This window comes from Bufo gargarizans, chromosome 1 (genome assembly GCF_014858855.1).
Source record: "Bufo gargarizans isolate SCDJY-AF-19 chromosome 1, ASM1485885v1, whole genome shotgun sequence".
In the NCBI taxonomy this organism is placed as follows: Eukaryota; Metazoa; Chordata; class Amphibia; order Anura; family Bufonidae; genus Bufo; species Bufo gargarizans.
In genome coordinates this window covers 251918984-251932590 of record NC_058080.1, presented here as the reverse complement: position 1 = coordinate 251932590, position 13607 = coordinate 251918984, and the positions used below count along the sequence as shown (strand labels likewise).

General features: G+C 46.2%; 1 protein-coding gene across 2 annotated transcripts in view; it reads left to right on the top strand.

Annotated features, from left to right (window-relative positions):
* LOC122944312 (ubiquitin-conjugating enzyme E2 D2) overlaps window positions 1–13607 on the top strand; it is a 40682-nt gene that overhangs the window by 9707 nt on the left and 17368 nt on the right. For both annotated transcript variants that reach the window (XM_044302506.1, XM_044302507.1), the window contains exon 2: window positions 11868–11931. In XM_044302506.1, the coding sequence (XP_044158441.1) occupies window positions 11868–11931 (64 nt within the window). The remainder of the gene's footprint in view (window positions 1–11867; window positions 11932–13607) is intronic.

Here is a 13607-nt window from a genome sequence, read left to right as displayed (position 1 = left end):
TAAAAAACGGATCCGTCCCCATTGACTTACAATGTGTGTCAGAACGGATCCGTTTGGCTCAGTTTCGTCAGACGGACAAGCAGCGTTTTGGTGTCCACCTCCAAAGCGGAATGGAGACGGAACGGAGGCAACATGCATTCTGAGTGGTTTCTTTTCCATTCAGAATGAATTAGGGCAAAACTGATCCGTTTTGGACCGCTTGTGAGAGCCTATGACGGACCTCACAAACAGAAAGCTAAAACTCCAGTGTGAAAGTAGCCTTACATCTACTATAGGCCTAAATAGTGAATTGTTAAATGTGTAAAGCATTGATGGTGAAGGGATGGAATATCTTGTTAGCTCTCCAATAGCTTTTTCAATCTGAATGTCTATTTTGTAGCCTTAAACGCCAATATAAACATGAAGGTGCTGCTGGTGGAAGCCCATTGTGCAGTGACTGCTCTGAAAGCCCAACTACATGGCGGGAGGAGGCTGCACAAGGGCCTCATGCAGTAGCTCCTACATACACATTACATTTGTCATCCCTGGAAGTCTGAAGCCTGTGTAGTAATGTCTGTGGTATGTGAGGCTGGCTATGGTTGAGGCTAATGTGCGTTTCTAGAGTTTGCCAAAGATGTCAACATGTCCTCATGATACAAAGAGCATTCTGAAATGGAAATAAATCCATCCAAATAAAGCCAGGCCTCCTCTTGTGTTTAGATGGTGGCGTACCTGCACTTAGGGCTGTGTGCCTAGCTGTAGGCAAGGGCTGATAAATGTTTCTTCCAGATCAAAAATACACACAAACCATATCTCTAAACTCCTACAATACCAGATGTAGTACATTTAGGCCTCTTTCACACGGGCGTCAGTTTTTTTGCCTGGATAAGAGCCGGGTGCGTTGCGGGAAAATGCGTGATTTTTTTTTCTGCGCGAGTGCAAAACATTGTCATGCGTTGCACTCGCGTGAGAAAAATCGCGCATGTTTGGTACCCAAACTTCTTCATAGAAGTTCGGGCTTGGGATTGATGTTCTGAAGATTGTATTATTTTCCCTTATAACATGGTTATAAGGGGAAATAATAGCATTCTAAATACAGAATGCATAGTAAACCAGCGCTAGAGGGGTTAAAAAAATAAAAAATAATTTAACTCTCCTTAGTCCACTTGATCACGAAGGCCGGCATCTCCTTGTGTCTCCTCTGCGCTGAAGTTGAACAGGACCTGGGGTGAGCTTCTCCATTAAATATCGGTTAAGGACCTTCGATGAAGTCACTCCGGTCATCACATGGTCTTGAATCACCATGGTAAAAGATCATGTGACGTACCATGTGATGACCTGAGTCAGCGCAGAGGAGACACAAGGAGATGCCGGCCTTCGTGATCAAGTGGACTAAGGTGAGTTACATTTTTTATTTTATTTTTTTAACCCCTCTAGCGCTGGTTTACTATGCATTCTGTATTCAGAATGCTATTATTTTCCCTTTATAACCATGTTATAAGGGAAAATAATAATGATCGGGTCTCCATCCCGATCGTCTCCTAGCAACTGTGCATGCAAATCGCACGGCATCCGTACTTGCTTGCGGATGCCATCCGATTTTCACACACCCCATTCACTTCTATGGGGCCTGCGTCACGTCAAAATCGGACAATATAGAGCATGCTGCGATTTCAACTGAACCCACAAGTGATGCGTTAAAAACATCGCTCATGTGCACAGCCCCATAGAAATGAATGGGTCAGGATTTAGTGCGGGTGCCACGTTCGCCGCACGGATCGCACCCGCACGGAAAACTCGCCCGTGTGAAAGGGGCCTTACAGGAGTTGTGGCTTCAGGGTGCCAGTGTCTCTCGCCCAGTTGTAAAGTACTGTTTGCATGCAGTTTTTAATTTGTTCTTGTACAAGCATTTGGATAGATGTTTAACTTCCTATGGAGAAAAAAAATGCTATTCCTAGAGCATGCTGTTTTTTGTCCACTAAGACACAACAAAGAAATTGTGTGTAGATTGTTTTTTGTTTTAGGCTAGCTCTAGATGTTGTGGACTTACATTTCAGAACCAGCACCCCAAATCAGACACTTCCATATATTACGATAAATGTGGACGTGGTTTATAAAACCCTCAACCAAAATAAACACAAATTACAGCATGCTGTGGATTTTCAGATTAGCCCAAAATATCTGCGACACCTGGACATTGTTTTAGCAATGACTGCTTATCTCCAAATCGAGAATTTTTTTGAAAAGTTCAGAAAGTTAGAAGTGTTTAAACTTGGAAGAATGACTTAGTACATGGTTACTACTGATCCAGAAGTTCCACTACATCCCAAGAACTACAAGTTTCTAGGACAAGAACCTGAGATAGGGTTCTTTCTAGGGGCCCTTTTGCACAGGCAGATTGTGAAAACATTTGTGGGAAAGTTCGGTTGATCACCTCTACGTGTCTGCCGACAAAGCAGCAAAGGACTGATCAGGACACTGATATGGCCACAAAGTTTGACAGCACTTCTCCCTGTTAACCTAATCCTGACCGCCTTAAAGTATATACATCGGTGGTATGCTCGCAGACTTATACCTTTTAAAAATGCTGCAGTCAAATGTGACCCTGGCATCTGGAGGTGCAAAAACCCAAAGCATGCACTTCCGGGTGTGTTATGGCTCCCCCTGATGGGGGGGGGGGTAGTGAAATGTTTGTGTGTGGCAGCCCCAGGGCTTCATAGGAACATGTATAATGGCTCATGCACACAAATTTGCTGTACTTTGGGTGCTGCAAATTGCAGTCCCTAATGCACAGGCACCCTCCATGTGTGGCTTGTGCTGGAGGAGTTGTATAGCACTGCCATTTGCAGCGTTCGGAAAGGGACACGTGTCTGGTGTGTCCTCCCTGACCTAGGTGACATGGGAGGAGCCAAGCCCCCCCCCCCAAATGATCTGTCCGCAGTAAAAAGTTACTTTTTTTGATGTGCAGAGACATGGAATGAAATGCCACAGAGGTGCTCCATGTCTTTCTGCTCCATGTCTCCTGGATTGCACAATCGTTCAAGTAAATGGGTCTGCATCCGTGGCACTCATTTGTACGCATGAGCCCCAATTCTCATAAACTCCAATGCAAATTTAGTCTGAGAAAAGCAATCTGATTGCTTGTTATAGTTGTCTATGGTGTTTTATTTTTTATTTTAATATGAAAAATTACATTCAAATCGCCTCCCTTCCCACCAAAATTAAAATGATGAACAATAAAAAAAACCTCTTGGGTATCGCCACAAGCAAAAATGCCCAAACTAGTAACATCTCATATGGGAAACGTGAAAATGTCAAAAGGACCTATTCACCGTTTTTTTTTTTTTTGGGTTGCTTCAACTTGCACAAAATAGTACGGTAAATACTAAGTGATCAAAAAGTAATACACACCCTAAAATGGCATCGATGAAAAGTACAAATTGAAAATAAAAAAAAAAGCTCACAGCTCCGTGCACAAATAAGTGTAATGGTGGTAAAATTATGGCGATGCAAATTTATATATTTTTTTCCTACTTTTTTTTTTTTTTTCAGTATTAAGACCCCCCCAAAAAACTATACATGTGGGGTATTGTTGAAATTGTACTGAGAATGAAAGTAAAAGGTCATAAGCCGTGATGAGCTATGTGAATGGAAATAAGTTATGGCTTTGGAAAGGGTGGGAGTACTAAATGGAAAACTTCTTGGTCATAGTCTATGGGGTCCATAGTCTCCATTCGGCTCAGTTAAAGGGGTTATGCAGTTTTTTTAAACTGATCTATCCTCTGGATAGATCATCATAATCTAATCGGTGGGGGTCCAACACCCGGGACCCCTGCTGATCAGCTGTTTGAGAAGGCAGCTGTGCTGGCAGTAGTGCCACGGCCCTCACTGTTTTACCACAGGCTCCGACTAGTATCCAATGGCCTGGGCGGAGCTAAGATTCATTCAAGTGAACAGTATCAATACTAGTCATGATGTCACTGGGCCTGCGGTAAACTGCGAAGGCCTGTCAAGGAAGTCCAGAGAGGTGCTAGTAGCTCTTTGGGTTCCTAGCCTTTTCTTCATTACCTGGATCATCTTGCTCTGCAGACCAGAGGTCGGTTCTGGCGGTCCGGTTCTTCCCTCTTCCTGTATGGTCTGCGCCCAGACCCCCTCTTTTTTGTACGATGGCCCTGGCAAAGCTGCCTCCTGCGGCGGTCCATGGGGGCTTTATGTGGAGTTGAAAGGCGGCTGGAGCGATGCTAGGGCACGCTTCCCTCCAGCTGCCGGGTGGTGACGTCAGACGCTGAGGGACGTGGCTTGGCATCATGACGTTACGCGTCTGGCGCAAGCCTAACATTTAGAGGGCAATGCCGGTTGCAACATGGCACCCACCGTTTCTGCTTGCAGTCTGCCGTTTCCGTGGCCGGGAACTGGAAACATGAGTACCCCTACGTCAGGGGTGCACAACGTTTCCTGGTTGGGGGCCACATTGCCAGACTGAACCAATGATGAGGGCCGCAATTAAAATTTAAAGGTGTATTAACAACTGAAATATTGTACTTATGGCATATTGAACACACATTATATACCATTAATGTCTAGTTACACTTCTAGGACTCCCATCTAATGGGAGAAATACATGAAAACTACATGTGAGCAGCCACAAGACATAGGCATACATGTCTGTTACCAGATGGTTGGGGGCCGCACAGAATGGCATCAAGGGCCGCATGTGGCCCCCGGGCCGCAGGTTGTGCACCCCTGCCCTACGTCCTCTGGCTCTTGATCTGAGCCCCCCACTACCCTGGGTTCTGAGAGTAGCCTGTGTCAGGCTTGGGGGGGGGCGCACTGTGCCACCAATGTCTAATACTGGGGAGCTTGGGGGGGCGCACTGCGCCACCAATGAAGCTTAATCTCTTATTTATTCATATACAGGAGGCGGGAGCTGGCTGCAGGATCACATAGCCGGCTCCCGGCCTCTGAGCAGTAGCTGCGATCCTCGGCACCTGAGGAGTTAACTACCGCAGATCGCAGCTACAGCTCATAGAGGCTGGGAGCCGGCTATGTGATACTGCAGCTCCCGCCTCCTGTATATGAATAAATAAGAGATTAAGCTTCATTGGCGCAGTGGCCACAGCCCCTCCCCTCCTCCTGTCCCCTGTACTTTCATTGGCGGCAGCGGCAGCAGCACAGGGGGAGGAGACACTGCTCCTTCTCCCCTGTGCTGCTGCTGAGGGAACACAGAGAGCGCTGTCAGCAGCGCGATCTGTGTTCCCCATACGCTATCGCAGTGATGGTGAACCTTTTAGAGACCGAGTGCCGAAACGGCAACCAAATACCCACTTATTTATCGCAAAGTGCCAACACGGCAATTTAACCTGAATACCAATATAGTTTATCTTCCATGTACTTTATCATTTAGCTATAATAGCTTAATAGCCTACATTCAGTGCACTGCCTGTGATGTTCATAGTGCGTCCTGTGCTGATGAATGGCAGGAAAAGTCTAAAGCATATTGGTACGCCATAGACTTTTTCCAAGGCGTGGGTGCCCACAGAGAGGGCTCTGAGTGCCGCCTCTGGCACCCGTGCCATAGGTTCGCCATCACTGCGCTATCGGAATATCGGCAAAATAAATGCCGATACCGATAGCGTTCAAAATCCTGAATATCGGCCGATAATATCGGTAAATCCGATAATCGGTCGATCCCTAGTTCCTACATTCCACAGGTCAGGACATTCCCTCGTTTTGTGCCAACCCCAAAAAACTAGCAGGAAACAAAATTTCATAGTTTAGATGTTAGAAGTGCTTCTAGATGTCACCAGAGATTGGAGGATAGCTGATAACTTATTTATTCAGTTTTCCGGCCCAAATAAGGGTGAAGTGGCAAAAAGCTCTATCCTGTTGGATTAGGTGTGCCATTTCTGAGGCCTATAGAGCCTCCAGTAAAGAGACTCCTCCATCCCTCAGAGCCCATTCAGTAAGATCCGTGTCAATTTCCTGGGCCGAGAGAGCCTGTCTTTAGAACAAATTTGCAGAGTGGACACTTGGAAGAGGGCTTACACCTTCACCAAGCATTATAGGGTTGATGTATTTGCCAATGACGACATGGTCTTTGGACGCAAGGTCCCTAGGTGCTGTTGTTGGGGCCCCCCCACAGTTTACTTTGTTCGTTCTCAGTGTGTGCTGTCATGGAGACCCGGTTTCCTGGAAGTCTCCATGACAGCACATATATTCCCACATATATATATATATATATATATATATATATATATATATATATAATTTATTCTTAAAAATTTCATCCATGTGATGCAGAATCGGGATAAGACCACATTGACACGACCATGGTGCCACCATGCTTGTGTTGCAGACCACAAACCACAGGTTTGCAAAGCATGGGTACCAGCCGTGTGAACTCTGCATCATTGAGTGCGGCGGCACTGTGGTTGTGTGAATGTACCTTAGTTAATATTGGTTTGTTTTGCGGTTACAGGAAAAATGGAAGATCTACACAAAAAATGACACTTTTAAATTTCACCTCCACACCTAAAGTTTCTTAAATCTGTTTAGAATAATTTGAAGGCTGTAGTTTCTAAAATAGGGTCATTTATGGGTGACTTCTATTATGTAAGGCTACTTTCACACTAGCGTTCGGCTGTCCGCTTGTGAGCTCCGTTTGAAGGGGCTCACAAGCGGACCTGAACGCTTCCGTCCAGCCCTAATGCATTCTGAGTGGACGCGGAACCGCTCAGAATGCATCAGTCTGGCGGCGTTCAGCCTCCGCTCAGCAAGCGGACACCTGAACGCTGCTTGCAGCGTTCGGGTGTCCGCCTGGCCGTGCGGAGGCAAGCGGATCCGTCCAGACTTACAATGTAAGTCAATGGGGACGGATCCGTTTGAAGATGACACAATATGGCTCAATCTTCAAACGGATCTGTCCCCCATTGACTTTCAATGTAAAAGTCTGGACGGATCCGTTCAGGCTAATTTCACACTTAGACATTTTTTGACAATATAATGCCGACTGATCCGTTCTGAACGGAGCCACCGTGTGCATTATATGATCGGATCCGTTCAGAACGGATCCGCTCTGAACGCTAGTGTAAAAGTAGCCTAAGCCTTTCAAAACTGAATTGGTCCTTAAAGTTTGTTTTGGAAATTTATATTTTAAAATTACTAGGCGGGAGCTGGCTGCAGAATCATAGCCGGCTCCCGACCTCTGACAAGTGGCTGCGATCCGCGGCAGTTAACCCCTCAGGTGTAGCACCTAAGGGGTTAACTACCGCAGATCGCAGCTACTTGTCAGAGGTCGGGAGTCGGCTATGTGATTCTGCAGCCAGCTCCCACCTCCTGTTTATGAATTAATGAGTTATCTAAATTGGTGGCAGTGTGCCCCCCTCCATCCCCAGTATTAGACATTGGTGGTGTAGTGCGCCCCCCAACCCCCCCAGTATTATTCATTGGTGGCAGTGGCCACAGGGTCCCCCCCCCCCCCAACCCAAGTAATTTCATTGGTGGTGCAGTGGCAGTTCCGATTGGAGCCCCAGCAGTGTAATCCAGGACGCTACTGAAGCCCTGGCTGCTATAGTCGGCTCCCTGCTGCTGTGTGCACAAAGAACAGGGCAGCAGGGAGAGTGAGGTCCTATTCACCCTGATAGAGCTCTATCAGGGTGAATAGGACAAGGGTTCTAGTCCCTAAGGGGGCTAATAGTCAGAAAAACAAACAAATAATAAATGAAAGATTTACAAAAAAAACTACATGTTAACAATAAACATATTCATTTTCAGCAGATTTGTGTAGGAATTGTAATTTTTTTTCAAAAATGTAAATTCACAGAATATCGGTATAAATCGGCTATCGGCCTGAAAGTTCAGATTATCGGTATCTGCTCAAAAAAATAAATAAAAATGTATCGGTCGATCCCTAGTAAGTACGCTTTGCTGATCTAGCCGCGGGTGGGTGTTCTAAAGACCTCCAGAAGATGAATGACTGCTTTGAGATACCTTTTGTACCAAAATTGTTGGCGAGTAAACAAACGCATAGGCGGTATAAAGTTAGAAGTTGTAACCTTGTACCAGAGTTCTCATCCAGTATAAGCCACTGTGATGAATCCGGAAAGTTTTTAGACAGAGTTTAGGCTAATTGAGTTTAGAACATGAACAGAAGCATGTGTGGTCGGGATATTAGACATCAAAAATCTTCATCGTTTGGGAGTACAGCGTCTGCTATTTCAAGCTAGAAAACTCAGCTAGATTTTGGCTTAGACCTCAGTCTCCGACTAGGGGTGAATTCCTCAATAGAATGTCAGATATATTACGCTTAGAGAAAAGTGTGTATTGTTAAAAGAAACTGTGCTGGGAAGTATGACAAAATATGGGATAACTGGGAGAAATGCAGTGTACAGTGTCCGGTTTAGCTTCTCCTCGTAGTCGGACTACGGGGTAGGTAGAGGCGCAGTTCTTGTTTATGCGGACTCTCGATCTCCTCTATCCTATTTTTACTCTGGATGTATGAATGTGTGTAGTACTACGCAGGTCGGGTGTGAAGAGGTCTGATACACGGACAGGAGGAGTGCACCAATGGTTGTGCCTTTGACATGTTAAGATGTCCAATCTTGGAGTTCGGATCCACTCCATCGCTTGGGTAAGGGGGGGGGGGGGGGGGGGGGGGGGTACTGGGCTTTAGTTGGGTAGGGAGGGTTGGTTTCCTGTTTATAAATTATTGGATGGGAAATGTGGTTCTGTACCAGGTATACTTTGTAACTAGACTACATGATTTTATGTACTTCTTGTACCATGGTTGATGTTACTTGGGATACTCATGTAAGTAACTATTTGTCCGATCGTGTAATGCAATGGTATTTTTGTCATCAACTGTTGCATGTATGCTGTACAGACTATCTTCCTTTGCTTTTTTGTGATTTTTTTTCGGAAAACAAAAATTATCTGATTTAGAACATGAACAGAACTCTGGTTCATGGGGTGTATTTTATCGGACTGGTCGTCCTTGTGGAAAATCGCTCATGTTCTATTTGTTTCTTACAAGACTCATTTAGGCTAATGAATAGTTTTGTGGGGGAAACTGGCCACACAGGGCTCAGTCTGTGGTCCGTTTCAAAACTCATCTGTGTTCATTTTCTAGAACAGACGAGCTTGTTGGCAGTCTGAAAGACACCTTCCACTGTACATTTTGGACAGTATTAGTACATGTTCCCTAATTTGACGAACCATGGATTGAGGTACACCCAGGACTATAGCAGTGTTTTTGTACTTTTTTTTTTTTTTTTCCAGCTGCATGCTACTTGTAACACATGTACAACAACAACGTTCTTCTGAAAGTTGTTTGCATTGTTGCTTGCTTCACACAAAGGTTCTTTCTTGAGAAGGACATATCTATCAGTAACCAGGCTTTGTGTGCCTTCATTTAATGGTCAAAGTACCTTTCGAGTTTGAAACCAACACTTCTGCTCTAATCTTTGGAGCAGTCTTTTGTACATAATTGTGACTTTGTTATATCAGAAATCGTAATTACTAATCGGTGAACAAATTCAGGTAATTCCAAAAGGTTTTTGTTAGGAAATTCCCAGGTCATTACCTACCGGCTGTAACGCACACGGCCAACCCTGTGATAGAATTGCCTATTGTCTGCTATTGCAGATAGGAATAGGAACGGAACTACAGATGCGGACTGGACGGTGTGCTGTCCGCAACTTTTGCAACCCCCCCTCCATTGAAAAGAATGCATCTGCACCAGTTCCGCAAAATTACAGAATGGATGCGGACCCAGAAATGCAGTTGTGAATTTGTAACAGTCTTGCTAGAGAACTGTTTGTGTACCCTTTAGATTAGAGTGTAAAGGTGGGCATGTTTCTTCCCTCCCATAATGAAATATTCACACATGGCAATGGCATATTCTGTATACGGTGTTTCGGATGCAAAATCCAGTTTCATTACCAGGAAAGTGGATTGCCTAGTCATTTTTGTGTAATGTAGGGCACCGCTAACACCAGTTTCACTGTCGGTAGTAATCCCTGGTGTGACATTTGGTAAGTTTGGGGTAAATTGCACCATTTTTTTTTTTGCTGACTCATAAATGTGTCCATCCTGCGTCATTATTGCTTAACGTCTGCTCTGTTTTCTTTGCTATTCATGATGTTGGTCTGTAGTTAATAAATGTGCCCCATTGTTTGACTGGTGTTTTAGATGCCGGTCTTAATAAACTCCTGGACTGGCGGTGGTTCCACCAAAGTTATGTAGAGGCGCCGGCCTCTCCATACCTTACGCAGGTCCTCCACCACTTCTAAATGTAAGGCCTCTTTCACACTTGCGTTGTCCGGATCCGTTGTGTACTCCACTTGCCGGAATTACACGCCGGATCCGGAAAAACGCAAGTGAACTGAAAGCATTTGAAGACGGATCAGTCTTCAAAATGCGTTCAGTGTTACTATGGCAGCCAGGACGCTATTAAAGTCCTGGTTGCCATAGTAGTAGTGGGGAGCGGGGGAGCAGTATACTTAGTCCGTGCGGCTCCCAGGGCGCTCCAGAATGACGTCAGAGCACCCCATGCGCATGGATGACGTGCCATGTGATCACGTCATCCATGCGCGTGGGGCGCCCTGACGTCACTCTGGAGCGCCCGGGGAGCCGCACGGACGGTAAGTATGCTGCTCCCCCGCTCCCCGCTACACTTTACCATGGCTGCCAGGACTTTAGCGTCCCGGCAGCCATGGTAACCATTCAGAAAAAGCTAAACGTTGGATCCGGCAATGCGCCGAAATGACGTTTAGCTTAAGGCCGGATCAATGCCTTTCAATGGGCATTCATTCCGGATCCGGCCTTGCGGCAAGTGTTCAGGATTTTTGGCCGGAGCAAAAAGCGCAGCATGCTGCGGTATTTTCTCCGGCCAAAAGACGTTCCGGTTCGGAACTGAAGACATCCTGATGCATCCTGAACGGATTTCACTCCATTCAGAATGCATTAGGATAAAACTGATCAGGATTCTTCCGGCATAGAGCCCCGACGACGGAACTCTATGCCGGAAAAGAACAACGCAGGTGTGAAAGAGCCCTAAGACCGCTTTGCTGTCTTACATTTAAACTTTTTTTTTTTTTTTTTTTTTTCCTACGCCTGAAAGTCTTATAGAAAATGGTAACTGAGATGGGCCTGCTGACCTGTCCTCTTCCCCCGCCTTGCCCATGCCATGCCCACTTTCTTTTACCTAGCTGTTGCACAGCAATCTGCGCCTGAAATACAACTGATATAGGTGTATTTCAGCTTAAAGGGGTTATCCCATCTTAGACAATGGGGGCCTATCGCAAGGATATGCCCCCATTGTCTGATAGGTGCGGGTCCCACCGCTGGGACCCGCACCTACAAGGAGAACGGAGCAGAGAAAGTGGAGGAGGGTGCACTACGCATGCGCAGCCGCCCTCCGTTCATTTCTATGGAGCTGCCAAAAATAGCCGAGCGCTGGCTCGGCTATTTCTGTCGGCCCCATAGAAATGAATGGGAGCGTTGGCCGCGCATGTGCGGTGCGCTCCCATTCACTTCAATGGAAGAGGCGGGGAGCTGTGCCTGGTGGTGGTCGGACCCTGGGAAACCCGGGGTCCTCCAGCCACAACTCTCCCCGGCTCCGTTCTCGTTGGAGGTGGGACCCGCACCTATCAGACAATGGGGGCATATCCTTGCGATATGCCCCCATTGTCTAAGATGGGATAACCCCTTTAATAAATGACCCCCCCCCCCCCCCCCATGTCTTTGGGTTCAGCTAGTGCACTGGTTTTGCAACCTGTGGTTCTCCAGCTTTTGTGAAATGAAGCGAAGTGCCAATTTTGGGTGTTAATTGTAGTGGCAATTAAATTTAGCCAGGGCTTGCATCATACCTATTTGTTTTATCTTTACAGGAACTGAATGATTTGGCCCGTGATCCTCCAGCACAATGTTCTGCAGGCCCAGTTGGAGATGACAGTAAGGCTTATTTATTACAATTAATATTCTTGCTACGATGGTACTTTCCGGTTGCAAATATTGAAACCTGTCATACTAGTTTCATTATAGATGGATATGTGTGTGAATTGAGAATTCCATGTTCTATTAATTTGGGCTAACTTACAAAACAAAACTAAGATGAGGCATGCAAAATGAGACGTGTTTAAAGCCTACAGCGAAGCAAGAGGACAGTTGTAGTATCGCAATAACGTGATGGATATAACAGTGTATAGGTCTTCCTAGGACCATATGAATGATGCTGAAAGGAGACAAGAAAAAGAAAATCAAAGGAAGTAGAGGAAATGGGGCAAAAAAAGGAGCAGTGGGATCCCTTGGGCAAGTTTCCTAGCTTCGCAGTTTTGGCCAATGCCTCTTCTAAGCGCAACTAATCCAGAGAATGAGGAATGCTTATATGTAATCCAGGCAAACAGTTCTATCTGGTCTTCTGCCGTTAGACTCCATGTTATATGGCTTAGTTCAGTGAGCCGGTCTTTAAGGGGTTGTCCCACAAAACATTCTACAGATTTCAAACCAGCCCTTGGATCTGAATACTTCTGCAGTTGCATGTAATCAAATAGTTAGCCATTGAGCTACTCATTAAAATGCATCTGTATAGCGCCACCTGCTGCTTGTTTTTCCTTATTTCTTGTCCACCTCACTGAGGTGTTCGCACATGCTCAGTTTACATTACTCTACCACCAGCCGTGTCTTGGTAGAGACTGTCAGTTCCAGGGGAAAGAGCTAAAGCACAAAGGACACACCCACTGAGCTGTGATGGGGAGAGCTGGAGCAGAAAAAACACACCCACTGAGCTGTGATGGGGAAAGAGCTGGAGCAATAAGGACACGCCCACTGAGCTGTGGGAGAGAGCTGCAGCAGAAAGGACACACCCACTGAGCTGTGATGGGTAGAGAGCTTGAGCAGAAAGGACACACCCACTGAGCTGTGATGGGGAGAGAGCTGGAGCAGAAAGGACACACCCACTGAGCTGTGATGGGGAGAGAGCTGGAGCAGAAAGGACACGCCCACTGAGCTGTGATGGGGAGAGAGCTGGAGCAGAAAGGACACATCCACTGAGCTGTGATGGGGAGAGAGCTGGAGCAGAAAGGACACATCCACTGAGCTGTGATGGGGAGAGAGCTGGAGCAGAAAGGACACACCCACTGAGCTGTGATGGGGAGAGAGCTGGAGCAGAAAGGACACACCCACTGAGCTGTGATGGGGAGAGAGCTGGAGCAGAAAGGACACTCCCACTGAGCTGTGATGGGGAGAGAGCTGGAGCAGAAAGGACATGCCCACTGAGCTGTGATGGGGAGAGAGCTGGAGAAGAAAGGACACACCCACTGAGCTGACAGCCTGCAGAGAATCTAGGAGAACAATTGGACGATACAAGAATGCTGGGCATGTCCACCAGATATAGGCCATTGTCCCTAGCACAAATGGGAGACCTGGGATAAGTTATGGTAATTTACAGGTTTTATCTTGCTTTAGTCACACAGTGCGCCATTCCCTGTAAATACGCACGTGTGAATACGCCCTCTTGAATGCAGCTTAGTGGTCAGAGGTGACACATTTTCATCACTGACTATTAAATTAGCTGAAATGAGGTTTTGGAATGTCTCCTTGGTTCTGTCTTCACAATCTACTCTAATGTT